We start from the raw sequence: 19,552 nt of genomic DNA, 5'->3' as shown, positions 1-19,552 counted from the left end.
AGGGGGGTTTAAAAGGTATATATTTTTTTAATCTTATTAAATTGAAACTCGAGTAAAATGGTAAAAACAATTTTTTATCTGCAATAAACCTTTTATATATGGAATAATTAGTAATTATAATTGATCCACTCATTTATCCTTTTAAAAAAATCTAATGTGGGCCCTTCAGCCCTAACGCAGTAGTGAAGTCATGACAGTAAATGGAGAAGCCTACAAACAGCCACAAGGGGGCGCCATTACACAGCAAAGCAGACATACTTTGAAAACGTTTAGCACGTATGTATTTATTACAATTTATTATTTATTTATTACAATTGTCAAAGTTATCCAGTTATTGATGATATGTTGAATGAATATTTTCAAAATTGAGGATTATGATCTATGTAAAGATAGGATATTTATAACATTTATTGTATCTAACCTTAATAGATTGCACATTTTCCACCAGTGTTGTTTTGCTCTTATATTCTGCACGGTTTGTTAAACACAATGTGTAATTCCTTTCCCACAGAATATGAACATATGATGGAGGAGGCGTGATGTTAAATTGGTCCCATGCGGTGCTTCACTTCCATCCCACGGAATGAGAAGTAGCAGGTAGGTTTCCTGTAGCTTTTAATTGTATTAACATTTTTTATTGTCACAGAAATGTTAGGACCACCCTGGAAAAAAAAAAAAAAAACACAAGTGAGTAGGTAGAATAATTTGGGAAATTTTAATAACATGCAGGAAAACATTGTACCTGAATAAATTACAATTTGGAGTGGGTTTATTTTTGCGATAAATCCTTGCAATTAATGTTGGTTTGCTGTTCAGCAATTTTATGGCCTCCTTGGATTGTAATTTTTATGCACCTATAGTTTGTCATCTTCTGGACTGAGAGCTTTCCATGTCATGTTTGACTATCACTGGATGCTCCTAGTCCCTGGAGCACCAACTGACTCATCCCCCTCTCAAGGACACGCAAATTCCCCCATCTATAGCTCTCATATATATCCTCAACACACGTGTCAAAAGCAACTCCCGTCACGACACCCTATAGCAAGCCGATAAAAGTCCCAAAGCCCCTGCCGCTAATGAACAGCGCTGAGCTCCAAAGTACCACGGGGCGTCCAGGGTTGAAGCTCTCTCATCTCCAGCTTGACACGCGTCCACCACTGCAGCCAGTTCTTTAATCATACATCAGTAATTTGCAGCGTGTCAAACATAACGTGAGTCAAGTGTCAAAGGGAAGGAGATTAGAGTCCCTTTTTTGTTCTTGGCAGAAACCAGCTTGGCTAAACTTGGGGGCCACTGAAAATAAAAAATAATTAAATTCAAATTTGTGCAGGGCTCAAGTCACGATCGAGGGACTGACTTGGAATGGCACGAGGACAATGATGGAGTCATGACATCCCCAAAAAAGCGCCAACTCAGAACTACAAGTTTTAAATGAAATTTTGACTTAGCTACAGCTGGCTGCTGTTTTGCAATTCACATGAAACTTTTTTTTTTTTTTTTTATCCAGAACAACCGCAATGCACTTTTGGGAAGAGGTTCCTTAATCGACTTCTCGGAAGCCTTCAACATTGTTGTCTGGGATGGATACCAAAAAACATCTACAGGCAGACACAACATGGAAGCACTCATCGGATATGGAAAAAAAAAGCTTGACACTTTGAACTTTAAGAGCGACAGGTCAGAAAAAACCTCGTCTGGATAAAAATCGATCCAACAATGGATTTCGTGTCTCGTGTTGTAAAGTTCGGACGCTTCACTTAATCAGTGTGCAGCCGCATTACTGCCGTATCACAAAACCAAGTGAAAAGATATATTTAAAATATTTAAAAAGAAAATAAATTAATGTCTATCCGGGTTAATTGATCCTGGCGCTGATGTCGCCATCCATCAATCAATGGCCTGACAATAGGTCACTAAAAGTGAACTTATTATTTCTGTAAATTCTGGATGCGTGGTCCACATTGTTTCTTCCAACAAGTATGTTGATCACGTGATCTCGAGTAAGCTTTCGAATGATGGCGCCGCTGCGGCTGTTGTTAATTCTGCATCCCCCGCGGACATCAATGACCTCGTTCGTCTTTGCTTTTCTAATTGGCTGAGTGAGTGCAGTCAAATGGTCAGGGCCAACAGACTTTGATAATTCTGCACTCCATTTTCAGTCTCATTTGGCAGCGCTTGCTTTTTTCCTCTACACGGATGTCAGAATTTCCCATTGCAAAATTGGAAATTATATAATTTTAATTTGGAGGATTTTTAATTTACCTTTTCCCAGTCGGGCGAATGCACCCTTCATATGGTCCAATGAATAAACATGCACACAAACATTAGAAATGTTAAGTGGATTAAATTAAAAAGATTCAACATGAGTAAAGTTAAACAGCAGATGACAACCGATACACATTTGAAAAAAAATCTCAATGGGATAAATTAAGATTAAATAATAAAAAAAAAAAACTAAACAAATTGCATTGCCGTCGTCTCTACTAGAATTCCACAGACAATTCCGAAGGATTGGATAATTGGCAGCGATAAATAGCAAATTCCATTAATTGGTGTTAGTGGACACACACAAAGCTAAAATATAAATATTCATCAACAATATGAATTATGCCAACACATTGGGGAGACACAATAATTGGAGACCGACATGCCTTTTGTGAATACATTTCGAGCTAAGCACTAATTCATCAGAGTTTTGAATTCCGCTTTCTAAACATCAGACAAACACACACATATAAATGCACACACACAAAAGCACACACACAATTTTTTGGGCTAGCCATTTGAAATGAATTCCACTCTTCATATGGGCTCTTTAAATCTATTATGCATTTGTTCTTTTCTACAGCAAAGTTACAGATAGAAACATTTTCAGAGTTGACACACCACAAGTAACCCAAAATGCAAATATAGCAAAAATAAAGAGCACAGATTTTTTGTTTTGTTTTTCAATTGGAGCTTTTGTTGTCTAAATGCAAATCTTTTTCTCATTCTCTTATGAAGACAGCAAATGTTAATACAGTTTACTGCATTTACATTCACAGAGCAAAATCTGAATGATGTTTTGTGTCAATCTGAAAATTTACGAGCAAACATCCCAATTCATCAAAATATCATTTACATATTTTTATTTGAAATAAACCCAAACATGCCCCATGTGACCACCTTTCTCTTTGGTTGCTAGCCAAACATTTCATTTTCAAAATTCCTCCCCCACTTGTCTTTCTTTTCTTCCTTTCTTCTCAGTCAACCTCCTCCCCGCTGTCCTACATTCCCGCTCATCTTTTCACTCTCTCCATTACACTCCCGCTCTCACACATACACACGACACGCAACAGAACGTGGAAGGAAAGTTAGCTTCCAGATGATGACACATAAAGGAGGAAGATTTTTGGCCGGGAGAGACGATTAGTGGAAGCAAAAAGGCCCTTGTCAATCTGACTTAGAATTTCATTAGAAATGTCCATGTGGTGGTTTAGAAGAAAAAAAAAAAAACTTGACTCCTTGATGACATACGCTCAAGTGAGAGAAGCGCACACATGCATGAAAAGTCTGAACAGACGGTGACGGGCGTACCGATAAGGAGATGATGAGCAGGAGTGACCACAGCAGATGTTGACTGTCCTCTGCATATTTCCCAACACAAGCTCAGAAATGTCCAGAAATTGCCTGGGAAATGCCAAGGAAAATTATAAAATGAGATTTATATGCAAAACTATTCAAATCGAGTGTAGAAAGGAGTTAATAATGAAAGACAGAATGAGAGAGTCACAATCAAAATCGCGTAGATTAAAAAAAAAAAAGTAATTAACTAATTACTATAATCATAAACACAAATAAAGCTTCCGGGATTAGGAAAAATCCATAAATGAGGAGCGTCGTTTAAGACATGGGGACTCAATTTGAATTTTACGCCAATAATTGTAAATTTTTTTGATGCATGTTTTGTTATTTGGTGCAAAAAGACAGCTGCAGCCCCAAATAAAGTCATTTTTATATTTATTTCCACCCTCCCATCGCAAATAGATTCTCTCTCCCTCTCTCTCTCACTGATGAGAGGTAAACAGAGGAGGGGAGCTGGTTTGGTCCTGAACTGTTGCAGCTCTCAGTGTAGCATCCCCCTTCCTCACACACACACATGCACACACACACATGCATGCATTGCACTGGGCAGGACAAGTTGTGGACTCGCAAGAACTGACTGAGACGAAGAAGAAGGTGAAGAGTTGATTTAAAAAAAAAAAGAAGAGGAGCGCACGGTTGCCTCCGGATGAAGCACCCAGTCGATGATGGAGAAGACATGAAGGGAAGAGAAAAGAAGAGCTCAGGGGGAGAAGATGCTTCTGAGTAAAGTTTGCACGTGTTTCTTCTAGAGGGGATTTTCAAGCGTTGGACTTTTGGGGGAGGGATTGCTGAAGACAAGGTGAGAGCAGGGGATTTATGGGGACTCTTCAAGTTGTGTCCGAATAAAAAGAGGGGATTTTAAATTCTTATTTAGAAGGTGAGTTTTTCCTCTTTCTGATGTTTTTGGTGGGTTTTTTTTAAGCAGATGAGCCACACTCAATCAATTTGTGGGATTTTTTTTTTAATATGTTGAGCTCCTTTTCCCTTTCTTGATCTTTCTTCTAGTTGAAGGCTGGACTTTGGGATAGCAGCATGGCCGCAGTCCTTCCTCCCTCCTGCCATTTTTTCTTCTTCTTTTACCTCTCCTCCCTAATTACCCAGCCAGCCGTCACTCAAGATCCATCTGTCTCCACGGCGACGGTTCCCCAAGACAACCCTATGGTCGTCCCGTCCACGTTGGTCAACAAGACAACTCCCACTTATGCGGAGACCACCCAAAACCCCCTCCAAGACTCCGGGCCGTCCACTCCCTCAAGCGGGGGTGATGCGGACGACGAGGACGGCCCGCCTGTCGGAGGGACGCGTTGCCAGGGTTACTACGATGTGATGGGCCAGTGGGACCCGCCGTTCAACTGTAACGCCGGTGTCTTTTTGTACTGCTGCGGTACCTGCTTCTATCGCTTCTGCTGCCAGTTCCGCCAGCAGCGGCTGGACCAACGCATCTGCTCCAACTACGACACGCCCATCTGGGCCAACACCGGCAAGCCCGTGGCCACCGTCACCGAGGGCCAGGAGGACCAGGAGCGGGATCGAACGCACCTCATCGTCTACATCATCTGCGGCGTGGTGGCCATCATGGTCCTGGTGGGCATTTTCACCAAATTGGGCTTGGAGAAAAGTCGCGGAGGAGGCGGGGCAACTGCTGCCACACACACTGACCTCAACTCCAGGTAGGAGGCATGGCAAAAATGTGTGTGTGTGTGTGTGTGTGTGTGTGTGTGTGGCGGGGTTAGTTAATTTTACGTCAATCAACTGTACAAAAGAGTGGACAGAGTCACAAAATAACTCGATATTTTGGACCTGGAAGCTCTCGTCTGCTCATTTATACAGTTGGTCAGCATGAGTCCATTGTATGTGTGTGTTTTGGAGATGGTTGAAAAGTTGCAAATAATTCCAAGAAGAAAAACAAATCGAAACACACAGCTGAGGTACTAAAGTGTGACAATGATAAATTTACAACTTTACAACCAAGCATGCAAAAAAAAAAAAAGGTCAACTGACATGAGTGCATGTTTGTTCTCCCCTGCATAAATATAAAAGTAATTTCCAAGATAATTAGACAAGAAGTGATCCTGTCGAAATAGTTGTCATGGAAACATTTGATGGGCGACCAATCCAGGGTGTACCGCCGCTCACCCAAAGTCAGCTGCGATAGGCTCCAGCTCACCTAATGAGGACGTGACTAATTGAAATTAGGAAGACATCAGTACCTAAAATAGCCAGTTCAAATCCCAGCTGACTTTAGGTTGTTATGTTGTTCTTTATGAGTCATGTAATTTTTAATGAGTCACTGTTTTGGAGAGCCTGCAGGAAAACAACATAGCTGCACATTTTTCCATTCGTAGCCTACTTTCTAATTTTTTTTTTGTTTTTTTATTTCTCTGTGTGTCTTATTTGCCATCTTTTTCTCCTCCCACGCATCTTTTTTTTTTCATTTTATTTGCTTGTAAGCATGACTTATATATGAAATAAACCAAACATTTTGAGGAACACTAGAGCTATCTTTGCCGTAATTTGCTGACATTGTGTGTCGCAATATTTCAAATAGAATCAGAATAGCTTTATTGTCATTGAACCACAAACACAACCTGTCCGAAAGACGTAAACGAAACAATGAACAACCTCTTTCGCCTTTTCAAACATTTACATACTACCATCTTCACTCACTCGGTCTCAAATCATGCTGTTTGTTTTCTGACAAAGTCCTTGGCATTTTCCACATCAAACCAACATGGTCGTCCTCCTCGTGATCAACGATTCTTTTTCTTCTGCTTGTTTCCTTTCTTCGTTTTCTTTTGAACAAAGTCTTCAAGGCAGCACAGAAGTAAACCGGGCCCGGTTACATTGCCTCATCATATCTTCATTTCTCCATGCATCACCTTCTGCCATCTTCACATTTTGAATCATCTTTATGCTGCCTCTCCTCATTTCAGAAGATTACCCCCCTCTCATTGAGATTTACCGTCTCTGGACTGCTCTGCATGAACACTCGTTCCGCTATTAAACACGCTGACAGAAATCCCGGCTTCATGCGTCTCACATGTCAGATACTGTAAGCACTTCAAAAAGCACAAATACAGTGTGTACATATGATTCACTTCCCACACTTGCCCTAAACAACTCACAAAAAGCAGCAACTGCAACGTGCTGTCACACCGGCATGTTCAAATGTTTTACACTGAATCTCACACAAGATGATTAGCACTCTCAAATCCTAGCGCTTTTCCTCAATCAGCTTTGGAGCTGAAAAATCCAAAGTGATCCCGCACTAAGATTAAACGTGCATATTTTATATATCTATATAGAATATGTGTGTGTATAAGAGCACATACACACTTTATAGTTGACTTAACAAGAATGATGGCGATGGCATTTAGGTTGCATGAGCACGGTTCACGTCACCAGGATAGCCAGTAGGCGAAATCCACTGCTATTTAATGTCCAAAGTGTGAAAATCCAGCAGAGGTCACATGCTACGAGCTCTTGTGTGTGTGTGTGCACATGCAGATGTGTGTGTCTGCATGGTGAGTCCCAATGAGACGATCAATTTTTTTTCTATGCATGTTTTTATTATTGGACATATGGATTTGTAGTATATGTTTGGGTTGGTATGCATTAGCCACCATGTTATGTAATGAAGGACAGAGTCACTTAAAGTATTTGACTGTTGACCCGATTTAAGTTGGATAGATAAAAGTCACTTACTGCAGCACATATGGACGTGCGGGACAAATGGGATCACGTTGACGTCGACTTTCATCATCCACATTCTAATTGCTTAAAAACCATTCACAGAATTTCATACCTTATGGTATGTCGTTTGTGTTTAGGCTATTTGTTTGTATGTATTCAGTCTGGCTTCATTTTGATCCTCAAATAACCTAAATTCACTCGTTTCTACAAAAATGTCAAAATCTCAAACAAAATTTGGAAGTTTCGCATAGAAATAAAACAGATGCTATTGGAATGAATTTTATCACGAGAGAGCTGCTGTTATGGAACGCTGTTGCCATTGAGTGCATTGACAGAGAGGAAGTGAGTGCATGTTGTTATTGACCCAATCTGCTTTTCATCAGTTTGCAGCCACTTGGTCATTCTCAACTTGGTCACTATAGATAGAAAAACAAACAGTGTGCTCATTTAAAATGAGTATAAATGTGACAGCCACATCTCAGTCATAAGGGTGTGCACACTTATGCAACCTCATTATTTTTACTTCCCCTAGTAAAAATAGTTTTCATTGAGTTATAAATGTTAGATTATAGGACATATTAATAGTGAAATAAATATTTCAAATTATGTACATTGGTCTCATCTTTTATATCACAACGAGGTGGCATTCAAATAGGGGTGTGTAGACTTTTGGTCCTGGACAAGAGTGAAGTTTTAGTCAACGGTCCCGAGGCCCTGAGAAATTTTTAACTACGAGTAAGTATTTTGGTTTCCACTTTTATTCCTCCGACGTCACAGTCCGTTGCAGCTGCATCTTAAAAATGAAGCCGATGCTAAAAAAAATGCTGGTTGCTAATGTCTATAAACAGTTGTCTGCATCCCAACAGCAGCATTTTTAAAATATGCTCGGCTCGTTGGCTTACCGCTTTAGGACTAAAAAGAGCATAGTCTTAGTTAAAAATCTGTCTCCCCGATTGCTTGAGAGTAGAAGTGAGGAAAGTCGAAAGAAAATCTTAATCACGGGATTTAATAATGGACTAATCCACATTTCTCAGGATTTTGTGTGACAAAGCTTATATTTGACGTGAGGCACGAGTGTGCTGACTTTTTTTATGGGCTTGAATCGGTTTATTCTGAACACCTGTAAGCTACATTATTTCAGTTAGTTATTTTTACTTTCCACTTTCAAAGAGATTAAAAAAAAATCCGTTGAGATGTACAGGTTACATTAATCGTGAGAAAAAAAATAATTAAAATTTTTAACATTTATTTGGGATTAAATTGAATTATTTAAATATTTTTCAATATAATAAGAAAAATTGCATTTGAAAAGGGGTGTGTAGACTTTATATCCACTGTATTGTATTAAAATTGGCTTAGATGGTTCTTATTTTAGTCTTTATTTGATCAGCCAGTAAAGATGAATCCCTTTAACTTTTGATGAAGAGACAGAGTGACACCAAAAGAGAACTCAAACAGAGATATTTGTCATGGTGACTTTTTTTTTTTTTTCCCACTAAAACACAATATCAAAGTGTTGTGTTTAAAGCTGTCAAGTAATATTTGGGCCAAGATGCGTGGCCCAAGTAGATTATTGGACTGACGGGGGCAAAAGAGGACCATCACTTATCTGCCAGTGTGACTTAAAAGTCAGAGAGATGGAATATTATAGAAAGCATCAACGTCAGCCCAAAAAGCAGCTTTACGCCAAATCTGCTGGATGATATGTCTTTTTAAAACGTGACGTCTATACAATTGTCAAGTATATGTCACGACAGCAATCAATAAGCCGCTGTTACTAATCAGCGTGTCTGGGTTGTGACGCGGTCGACATTATTGGGATCGATGGGTCGGTCACAGGACGTTCATGAAGTCTCACGTGTGGTTGGGGGTTGGCAAGGTTGACCCCACAGCTGTCAGAGATGTTGTTACATAACATTTGAAGGTTATACATGGCTGAGCGCTTAAATTTTGATGTAAAATGGCAACGGTCTGTTATGATGATGTATTTGGAATTGGAATGTCAGTTGAGATAAACGATATGGGTCACATGTTCCAGAAAATAGCATGACGCTGAGCCAATGCTCCTTAAAGACTCCATCGCTCCGGGACAGGTACGCTTTTTTTTTGTTGAAGATTAAAAAATCCAAATCAGCAAATTGTTTGAGCCAATAGAGCTCGCTCGGTGGCCCCGGGGGCTCCGCATGGCAATGAGTCAGACTGGAGGAGACAAAGACTAATGGAATGCTTTAAAAAAGAGGAAGAAGGGGAGATAGACAGATTTGGGAGCAATTTTAGTTTAGGGAGGGGGAGGGGTGGAGCAGGAAGAGCTTTTTTGTTGTGCCAAGGCAAATATTTCAAACAGGGGCTGGCTACTTTGCGTCAAAATTGAATCACAAAAGGATGATTAGGATCGGAATCAATTTGAATCTATGAATATAATTTGTCGGTGGTAAAGAGAGCTGCTCACAAACATCCTATCCATGCGTATCTACAATTATGGATAAGCGGTTTTGGAGATAGTAAATGAATATTATTAGAAAGGTGATACCATTAGGTAAAGCAGTGATGATTTTTATTTTTTGGCATCATTTTTCAATGACATCATCACTACCACAAACAATCTGTAGAAGATTACAGCCGTTGCCAATGGGCTGCACTTTTCTGCGGTGGTGTTAACAAGCTGCCGCCGGCTGTTGCTGTCAGTTGCGACGTCCACATGGTTTGTGTGTGTGTGCAAGTGTGTTAGCACATGAGCTTCATTAGTAGAACAGTGGCACTACTGTTTGAATTATTGATCAAGGGAGTGAATAGCATCAATGCTAAAATCAGAGAACTGCATTAGTACTCTGGTGTGTGCATGTGTGTGTAAGTGTATGTGTGTGTGTGCACATGGAGAAAACTCCAAAAGGACCATATTGCAGGAAAAAAAAAAGTCCATATGTTGTACAGCAAAACAAGCCGCGGGTCAAGTACGACTGGATTTCAGCCTTGAGCAAAGCAAAACGCGAATGTTGGAAATGTGCCTCTTGAGATTTTTTTTTTTGAGGAAAAATTCAATTCAATTTAAAAGAAGACTTTATCTTCTCGCCACCCAGGGCACTCACTGACCTATTGAAGCAACAGGGAGAAGAAGAGGTGAGCCCAGCGGAGAACGCCGTAACCACTTCGCCCAGTGGAGGGAGAGCCAACGGCGTCTCGTCCAGGATGAAGCGCAGCAGGAGCGGTGAGCCAAAAGGGAGCACACACACACATGTTGACTGACACGGACAACAATTGACTTGATAGCAACGATGTCCAAGATGGTGAAATGCTACTATAATAATGATCCAAAGGTGTACCTAATAAAGTGACACCGTTATTTCTCAGGTTCACTTTTTCAATGCTTGCATTTCTTCATTAAGGTTAAAACAGTGGATGTAAATTGAACCATGTGATAAAGTGGAACATTGAATAGATTGAATGTGTTCTAAACAGCTGAACAGTATTGGTTTTTCCAGAGTAGGATGGACAGCAGAGGGCCTTTGGCAAAAAAAAAAAAAAAAACACTCATGCTGCTTACACACACATATACAAGCTAATTGAGCGTGTTTAAACTGATGAGAGCCAAGTGGTAAAAGGTCTCTGTCTGTAACTAACATATCAAAAAGCTTTCAAGCCAGATAAACTTTTGGAAGTTTCCCTGAGCTATTAGAGGCTTAGCGACGTTCACCCAAGATAGGAAGCGAAAAATGCGGTCCAATATTCTCCAGAAAACATGACTCATAGCAGAAAGAAAGCTGCGAGCAAAAAAAAAAAAAATAATCTGACCTATTTAGACAAACACACCGAAGAAATGGGACAGCAGAACAACATCAATACACAATTTTCACCTTGAATTGAACTTTGACCCCTGGCAACCGGGAACCTCTCTGGCTTAATCTCTCATTTCTTTCACCAGAACAAACAACCTGCCTTCCTCCTTCATCCCTCTTTCATCATCCTAACCACAAGTGACGCTCCCTCTTTCTTTCCAGTGTGTGACACGGGATTAGTATCCCGAAGTTTCGCCACGTATCGCATTCCACCCACAGTCATTGAAATGATGAGATGATTTGTCTTTACTGCAGACTTAACTTGTGCGTGCCAAACCCCCAACGAGTGCTCAAATCAAATACACAATGCAATTCTGTTAAATAAAACATCTGCGACACATTTTACGGGTTAACGACATCGCCATCATTAGCAATTTGGTTGCGCTCTCCCCCAAAATGAATTTAAAAGCCTGTGCGTGCGGTTTGTGCGTACATCCCCGGGGCTGACATCGAGTGCGTTGGCTGCATCAGTGGACTTCATTAATGCTAATAACCGCGACTTTACTCTCCCAGCTAGTTTGGTCCAATTGTTCATCAACCTCAGTTCATTTGGCATGAGGAATGACAGGCTGTCACAGTTGGGCAAGTTATGCATGAATTTATATTTGTTCCAGAAAGAGAGCAGACAAAATGCAAGATCATGTTTAACTGACTTTTTTTTTTCTTTCCACCTTGTCTCCCACTAGAGCAGTACCATCTCAGTAACTCAGCTCATGGCCCATTAGGACAAGGCATTCCTCACTCTCACAGCAATCACGGCACTTTGGGACTCAACAAGTACACTTCCCTCAAAGCCGTGGGTAAGTAGCCCAATATGACGCTGACGCCAAATGGCATGATAACCTTTTGAGGAGAGCAGGTACTTGGCAGCGAAAGAAAAGCCGGCTGACAATGGTGTCATTGCCCAGTGGCAACCTTAGAGGTGATCTTAAAAAGGAAGCAACACTTGGGGCCCTGTGGTGTGATTTCACCGCGTGATAATTCAGATGTAATGTCCCACAGGGATTAGCTCAGGAATATTTTCTATCAGCTATCAGCACAGGTCAGTTCCAAGGACTATTTATTTATTTATTTTTTTATTTATTTATTTATTTATTTATTTATTTATTTATTTATTTATTTAAAATGGTTTTATTTTTGTATTTTTTAATTGATTGATTAATTCATTTATTTATTTATTTTTAAATGGTTTTATTTTTGGTGTTTTTAAATTTATTTATTTATTTATTTATTTATCTATTTATTAAACCTCTTTTCAATTAGCCTATCGTACCTTCTGATGGGATTGTAAAATAACAACAAAGCTTCTGCACCACGGCTAACAAGCTTGAGGCTTTAGACCTTACAGAAAGTCTCATGTTGGCTAAAGGTCACCACATATGCAAAAGCTGTTGTTGTCCTCGAGCTGGTGTAACAGGACATTGAACTAACTCCAGCCTCAGACATGCAAATGTTTGCTTGACAAGATGGATTTTATTAACCTTTATCATCCACCATAGAAGCTATCCTTTGTACAAATGCCCTTTTCAGCTGCCTTCTGTTCTGCCCATCTTCTTAGTTTCTGTTGATGCACACTTTTTAATTAGTGCAGTTTTTTCCCTCTGACATCACTGTTTACCTTGTAGACTATTGTAGATATTCTCAAATTAGGCAAAGTATGTTTATTTATATTATATTATTGGTTTCGGGGATTTGTAGCTGGCTGAAAATGGTTTTGTCAGGTATATAAATTCAATTTGCTTTTCATAATTATATTTGGTTAAGGACAAAACTTGCACTTTAAAAAAAAAAAAAAAACAGTTCAGATGGCGAGAACGCTTGCAGTAATATAACCTTAGTGTTGACTTTATTTATATAATTCCCTTTGACATTCATGCCATCCCATGACACATACATAAACATGCACACACACACACACACACATAGGACTCTGGGCGAGAGTATTTATAAACCACCAGTACCACATTACCACACCCTGGCACTCGTACCTTTAAATGTCTGTCATGTCGCTTTATCACATGATCGAGCTTCTGTCCTTGGGGACTAAAGACAAATTAAGCTAATGCATAGCATCAGTCAGGTGGAAGTCCAGTGACTTTGATGATTACCAAGGCTCCAATAATACAATGTTCTTATCTTTTATGCCTTCTTCCTAATTATGCAGCGGACAGTGCATCTCACAGCTACTACAAGAGCTTCCCACTCATGGACTTTGCCCAATACCGAGCGCCCGCCTTTCAGCCATTACCAATGCAGCCCAAAGAGAAGTCATACATCCACCAGAATCTTCCATCGCAATCCAACCTCCACGCTCCTCTTTCCATCTCCATCCCCTCCAGCCATCTGGAGCACTCCCACCTTCCAAAGACCACCACGCACCCGTTGTTGTCCAGCTCGGCTTTTAAAGCCTGGGAACCGGTCGGGCGCCACGTCCAAAGGCAGAGCTCGGCCCCGGGCTCCGGGCCCACGCACGCCTCTCACTGGAGACACGCCTACTCCACCCGTCGGCAACAGAGCATTGAGAACATGCCGGATCTTTTTAGCCAGCCCTGTGGCGGGATTCGTGGAGCAGGAGCTCTGGTAGGACATGGGATGCATTTCCATATGCAACACCCTTCTCAAGCAACCTATCACCAACACACCAGGCAAAAGAATTACTCCACACACAGTTCGACTGAAGTCACAGTCTGAGCGACGGGGCGAAGGAGAACAACTTCAGAAACCAATAAGCATATTGTACTTTGTAGAAAGCGTTACTTGAAAACCGCTCAGGCTCCTTCAGACCACCACCACGAATCATCCTTTGGCTTCTTCTCTAACACAGAGCAGGGCTCAAGCTTTATTTCTTATCTTGGTTGAATACAATCATCTGTATGTAGCACTTTTGTAGATGCTTCACTGAGCCTATTGTCCCTGTGGGGGGAGAAGAAGATAAAAAAACCACAGGACTTTGCATTTCATTGTCTACCTCTATGCACAGCTGGCTTCTCTGTGTACCTTTTGCTTAGCTCTGGAACCCTCCCACCCTTTGCTCCACCATGTTTTGTTTTTGGTGCCATCAGGCCAAGCATACAGCAAGACAGCAGCCCCCAGGGTGACATTAACTCAACGGTGAGGACAATGCCACCATCACGTCAACTCCCATCAAGCTCCATCGAAAACCATGGAGAGGAAGAAGAGGAAAGAGCCAGAGGCTTGGATTCTTTAGAAAAGAGGAGAAAGAGGAAAGAGAGAAGAGAAAATAGAAAACAAACCCAGTTTTGCTTCCTCGGGGGGAGGGAAGGCAACGAGTCAATGTGAATCTGAGTTTCTCACTAGCGAACTGTCTGGGTCATAACTCGGAATGTGTGGACCTGTGTTTATTTTGCTGCCTTCAGGCACCAATGGAGAGAAATATGTGAAGGCACTTCCAAGCCCAGGGCGTTAACACTACTCGAAGCCTGGATAGCAAAAGTCACCATGGAGATCCACATGCTGCTGTGAACAAGCAACAGTTGAGAGTTGTTGGTGAAGTTCAGGAAATGCACAAAGATGTGGTAAATGATCCGAATGAGGGTTTTCATTTTGTTTCAATTCTTTTATATGGAAGAGCTGTTTATCAAATCAGAACTATGTTGTTGCATTTTGGTGACTCAATACCTGCTTCATGTAAATGTTGTCTATTTTTAAAAACGTGGCATCTTGGGGATTTGTGTAGTGTTTTGTGAAAATCCATTTGCTTTGTAAAACTCAATGTGAGGCTTTGTAGATTTTGTACACAATTAGTCAGAAAAGGGCTTTAAGTATTATTTATTTCTAAGAATTTATTATAGGGGATGTCAGAGTCAAATGTAATTATTTGTATAGTAACGGGAATTATAATGCAAATGAGGTGGTTAAAATACGCCTTCAGTCACATTATTTCAGTGACAACTAAAAGGCAGTGGCATAATTTAAATATGACACCAGAAAAACAAACACAAAGTCGACAAGTTCCCCAAAGAATTTATTTTTCTGTTATAATCAGCGCTAGTGATTCATTGTGGAAAAAGAAAAATTGTTTATAAAGATAACGCTTATTTGTAGCATCTCAAATTGTAACTTGAGCAATTACATCACGTATGGAAATACAATGTAAGGATAACAACGTGATTATAGTAATGATAACCTAATACGTATGGGTGAGATCTAATGTAGCAAAAACAAGCAGTATTTATCCCAGAAAAGTGAAACGACGGGAAGAAAACTGTTCTTTAGAGAAACTGTACAGTAACTGAAGCAACTTCTTAACAGAGAATCATTAAAGATTGAAAGATTACTGTGGACTTTGTTTGTGTACATGTATCAAAGATTTGCTGGGTCTTCGCCAGCTCCAGTAATAGCATAAACACATTATTATTAAATTCTTCAAATACAAATGCAAAAGAGAAAGACATTTAATCTTGCACTGTGCAAAGAATTTTATGTAAATGTACAGATATATAAAAGTTCCAAGTTAGAACACTTGATGGGAACATCTAAGATGCAGATACAAGAATTGTGTAGTCTTTCACTGCGACTGTCCACTTGCATCAGGGTTAAATGAGGTCAGAGGTCAGTCAGATCCTTGCTGTATGATCTTTCAATTAAAATCTTTAATTGCATGTTAGTAAAATGGTCTTTACACTCGCATTCAAACCTTACAGAAATCTAGTGACTGCCTAAAATATAAGAGTCGATGTAAGAATAACTAGAAAGGAGCTTGATTGCCAGTAATGAAATTACGACCTGGTAAAAACGATGTAAACGGCTATTTGTAAGCTTATAGCGTAACTTTGTGGCTATTTTTGGTATTGCAGGAACCCAAACGGCGTGATTTGTAGTTTTCGATGGAGGCTCTATTATGGAACTTTATCTTATGAATACGAAAAAACATCTTAGAATGTTTTTTTTTTTTTTTTTACTGGAGCCGTTGAAGTTTATTTAAACAATTTACACTGAATAATCCACGTCCTGAAACAACCCTTGAGGACATCTTCTGCAATATGATTGGTCGATTACGTGATTGGACAAAGTTTAACCAATCGACGGTGAGGCGCGGACGCCGTTCACAACTAGTCGAATTGATGTTAGTTGGACTGCTTGGACTTATTGTTTTAAATCTTTACTAAGTCGGTAAGTGATCTTACTGTCTTACAGAAATACACACATGAAGAAACTGAATAGTTTTGTGCTCTCGTTGACTCATATAGTCTGCATTGCACTCACGTTTTGATGCGAAGCTAATCGGAAGCCAGCTAGCATACTTCGTAGTGCATGAAATAACTTGATTAGTTTGGTGAGCATCACTCAATCAGTTCTTAAGTCTCTTTTGCTAGCATAACGCTTAAGATTTTAGGATATGCTAAAACGAGAAACGTTATTTCCACTATTTGACCCTATTCTTGGACATGTGTCAGATATCAACAATGGCAGAGTGGAACGCCTACTTCCGGAATGAGGCTGACGGTGAAGCACAGGAGGAGGGAGAGCAACAAGATGGTGCGATTAAAAAAAATTACTACTACACTTTTTTTGTAATTGAATATTGATCTTTTTAGTGTATTTTAGAATGTGTACATGTTTGTTGCATGTTGACAATCCGACAAAATTACTCTGTCTCTTATTAGGAGATTACAAGGTCGCAGGGAGAGATTGCTTAGTTTTCTTGGTGGATGCGTCAAAGGAAATGTTCATCAAAGGAGAAAATGGGGAGCCAACTAATTTTGACATGACCATGCAAGTAAGTCCCTCACTCAAAGAGTCTCTTTCCATCCTGCACCTGCAGTTAAGTGTTTTGTTCCTTGTAGGTGGTGCGGACCGTGTACACCCGTAAGATCATAAGCACTCCTGGAGACCTTGTTGCATTGGTTTTCTATGGCACCAAGCAGAACCAAGATCCAACCAACTCGTTCAAGCACGTCTACGTCTACCACAACCTCAATGAACTCAGTGAGACATTCCAACACCTCAGATATTTTTTTCCCTTTTGAACAAGAACATTACGTGGATTCATAGTTGTATTGATTATTATCGTCTATCGCCTATTTTATTTCCACAGGTGCAAAACGAGTGCAACAGGTAGACGAACTACGAGGGGATAAGGGTGCCCTGCTGGCAGCGGAGAAAATGGGCAGTGATCAAACATCTTTGTCCGACGCCCTGTGGTGTTGTGCTAATCTGTACCGGGACTGCAATCTACGACTGGGGAACAAACGCCTCTTCATCTTCACTTGCAAGGATCAACCACACGGGGGTGACAGTGTCAAAGATCGGCAGGCTCGCACAAAAGCCAGTGACCTCAGAGAAACTGGTGGGTCCAAAGTAGCAAATAATGGATTTTGGTTCTGCAAAAGAAAATTCATTCCTTGACTTCCTAAAACATTTTCCCTTCTTTTGCTTCAGGCGTTGTGATAGAACTAATGCACTTGATGAAAGCAGGCGGCTTTGACGTCTCCCTCTTTTTCCGTGACGTTGTAAGTCCGCCGGAGGACGAGAGTGAGCTGGGCCTGCAGCACGAGCCTTGTGAAAAACTGGAAGATCTCCAGAGAAGAGTGTTGGCCAAAGAGCAAAAAAAGAGAACATTGGCCAGGTACATTTCGATTCCAACGCCTCAATTTATGTTTCTGGTCCACTCTTTTCCTCTCATCTTCTCGACCCTTCTACTTATCTTTAGGCTCAATCTGTGTCTGGGTGAAGATATAAATATCGCCGTGGGAATGTACGCCATGGCAGTGACTACCCGGAAACCGAACCCCATCAGGCTATACAGGGAAACCAATGAGCCTGTCCGCAGCAAAACACGCACCTTCAATAATCAAACAGGAAGCCTGCTGCTGCCCAGTGACATAAAGAAAGCCCAGGTAGGATCATGGCTTATTGAAATCAACAACATTTAAACCTCTAACCCCCCTACCCCCCCACCCCCGTCGCAGCTTTATGGTAACAAGCAGATCGTGATGGAGAAAGACGAGGTAGACGCCATCAAGAAGTTTCATGACCCCGGTTTGTTTTTGATCGGATTCAAATTCATGGAAAAGCTAAAACTGCACCACCACATTCGTCCCGCTGTCTTCCTCTATCCCGAGGAGGGCGAAGTGAAAGGTAATGCCCGATGTGAACGTGGATGTAAACATCAAGTTATTTACATAATGTGCTTTTCCTCAACAGGAAGCTCCTGCCTGTTCTCGGCACTGTTGACCAAGTGCATCGAGAAGAACGTATTTGCTTTGTGCCGCTGCGTTTCCCGCAGAAATTACCCGCCTCGATTTGTCGCCTTGGTGCCTCAACAAGAGCAGACGGACGAGAAGAATGTACAGATCACACCACCAGGTAAGATGACACTGTCGGTGCAAATGAGGGCAAGCGGGGTCATGTGATTCGAAAGGTCACCCTTCATCTTATTTCAACAGGTTTTAATGTTATTTACCTGCCGTATGCCGACGATTTACGGAATCTGGATCCCCCGCGGACGCCGTCTGCGTCACCGGCGCAGGTGGACAAGATGAAGGAGATTGTTCGTAAAATGCGCTTTAAGTACAGGTAGGGGTTTGGTAGCCAAAATTAAAAGTTGTCCTATGATTTTAATTTGTTCTAACATCTTGCAGGAGTGAGGCTTTTGAGAATCCCGTCATCCAGCAACACTACCGGAACTTGGAGGCCTTGGCTCTGGATATGACGGCTCCAGAGGACATCGAAGACCTCATCAGTAAGACAAAAGCCACACCAAATTTGTCGGCCATCAAGCCGTCGTCTCATTTCTATTCTGCTTGTTTTCAGTGCCGAAGGTGGAGCAGATTGACGGCCGTCTGGGTTCCCTGGTCCAGGAGTTTAGAGATTTGGTCTTCCCTGCAGACTACGACCCAGAGTACAAACCAGCCGCCAAACGCAAAGCAGGTCAGCCGTGAAATCATTCTGAAACTATTTGCAGTGGTTTTTCCAGAATTGCATGGCACCATTAACTCTTCTGACTTTAAGCAGAAGCTGGCGGTACAGCTGAGAAGAAACCCAAAGTGGAGGTATCAGAAGATGAAGTGAGAGCCCACATACAGAAAGGAACTTTGGGAAAGATGACTGTGCCAATGCTCAAGGAGGCCTGCAAGCAGTTTGGCATCCGGACCACTGGAACCAAGAAGCAGGAACTGATGGATGCTCTGATTGACAAACTCGCCACATAAGGCTCGAGTGGTAACAAAACTGTCTGATTGAAGCTGCAGTTTTACTTTGGAGGTATTCGACTGATCATTTCAGATGACTGAAATTAGTTTGCAGCGTCGCTAAAAGAAGATGAAGAAAAAAATCGATATATTGGCATTTGTTTTAAATTACTTCACATCATGTGCGAAAATAAAACTTTGAGCTCTTCCACTCTTGTTTATTTGAACTGCAGCGCAATACACCGTTGC

The 19,552-nt window shown here is 41.0% G+C and overlaps 2 protein-coding genes across 5 annotated transcripts; both read left to right on the top strand.

Moving 5' to 3' along the window:
• The first annotated feature begins 71 nt into the window (after positions 1–71).
• Positions 72–15,447, top strand: shisa8b (shisa family member 8b). Of its 2 annotated transcripts, none has more exons than XM_049759478.2 (5): positions 72–1,677; positions 4,630–5,294; positions 10,395–10,522; positions 11,837–11,950; positions 13,315–15,447. In XM_049759478.2, exons 2-5 carry the CDS (start codon positions 4,657–4,659, stop codon positions 13,839–13,841), a joined length of 1,407 nt encoding a protein of 468 aa, XP_049615435.1. In that variant the 5' UTR covers positions 72–1,677; positions 4,630–4,656; the 3' UTR covers positions 13,842–15,447. The 2 variants fall into 2 exon arrangements, with proteins under 2 accessions (XP_049615435.1, XP_049615434.1); XM_049759477.2 differs by having other exon boundaries at positions 72–4,501.
• A 678-nt stretch (positions 15,448–16,125) lies between these two features.
• Positions 16,126–19,512, top strand: xrcc6 (X-ray repair complementing defective repair in Chinese hamster cells 6). 3 transcript variants are annotated; one of them, XM_049759475.1, is made up of 13 exons: positions 16,126–16,283; positions 16,568–16,649; positions 16,778–16,890; positions 16,958–17,099; positions 17,209–17,460; positions 17,553–17,739; positions 17,824–18,010; positions 18,083–18,251; positions 18,318–18,479; positions 18,560–18,689; positions 18,755–18,855; positions 18,927–19,043; positions 19,125–19,512. In XM_049759475.1, the coding sequence occupies exons 2-13, from the start codon at positions 16,577–16,579 to the stop codon at positions 19,322–19,324; spliced, it is 1,833 nt and encodes a 610-aa protein (XP_049615432.1). In that variant the 5' UTR covers positions 16,126–16,283; positions 16,568–16,576; the 3' UTR covers positions 19,325–19,512. The 3 variants fall into 3 exon arrangements, with proteins under 3 accessions (XP_049615432.1, XP_049615431.1, XP_049615433.1); XM_049759476.1 differs by having other exon boundaries at positions 16,127–16,283; positions 19,128–19,512; XM_049759474.1 differs by having other exon boundaries at positions 18,083–18,479.
• Positions 19,513–19,552: the final 40 nt, after the last annotated feature.

Source organism: Syngnathus scovelli, chromosome 21 (assembly GCF_024217435.2).
Source record: "Syngnathus scovelli strain Florida chromosome 21, RoL_Ssco_1.2, whole genome shotgun sequence".
NCBI classification, from domain to species: domain Eukaryota; kingdom Metazoa; phylum Chordata; class Actinopteri; order Syngnathiformes; family Syngnathidae; genus Syngnathus; species Syngnathus scovelli.
This window is presented reverse-complemented; position numbering and strand designations above follow the sequence as displayed.

What these genes read in the sequence shown, in the direction of transcription:
- shisa8b (XM_049759478.2), top strand. Translation starts at nt 4,657, where the DNA reads ATGGCCGCAGTCCTTCCTCCCTCCTGCCATTTTTTCTTCTTCTTTTAC. An exon ending in CACACTGACCTCAACTCCAG is followed by an intron (nt 5,295 to 10,394) that starts GTAGGAGGCATG and finishes CTCGCCACCCAG; the next exon opens with GGCACTCACTGACCTATTGA. An exon ending in CACTTCCCTCAAAGCCGTGG is followed by an intron (nt 11,951 to 13,314) that starts GTAAGTAGCCCA and finishes CTAATTATGCAG; the next exon opens with CGGACAGTGCATCTCACAGC.
- xrcc6 (XM_049759474.1), top strand. Translation starts at nt 16,577, where the DNA reads ATGGCAGAGTGGAACGCCTACTTCCGGAATGAGGCTGACGGTGAAGCA. An exon ending in AAAAAGAGAACATTGGCCAG is followed by an intron (nt 17,740 to 17,823) that starts GTACATTTCGAT and finishes ACTTATCTTTAG; the next exon opens with GCTCAATCTGTGTCTGGGTG. An exon ending in GGACATCGAAGACCTCATCA is followed by an intron (nt 18,856 to 18,926) that starts GTAAGACAAAAG and finishes GCTTGTTTTCAG; the next exon opens with TGCCGAAGGTGGAGCAGATT.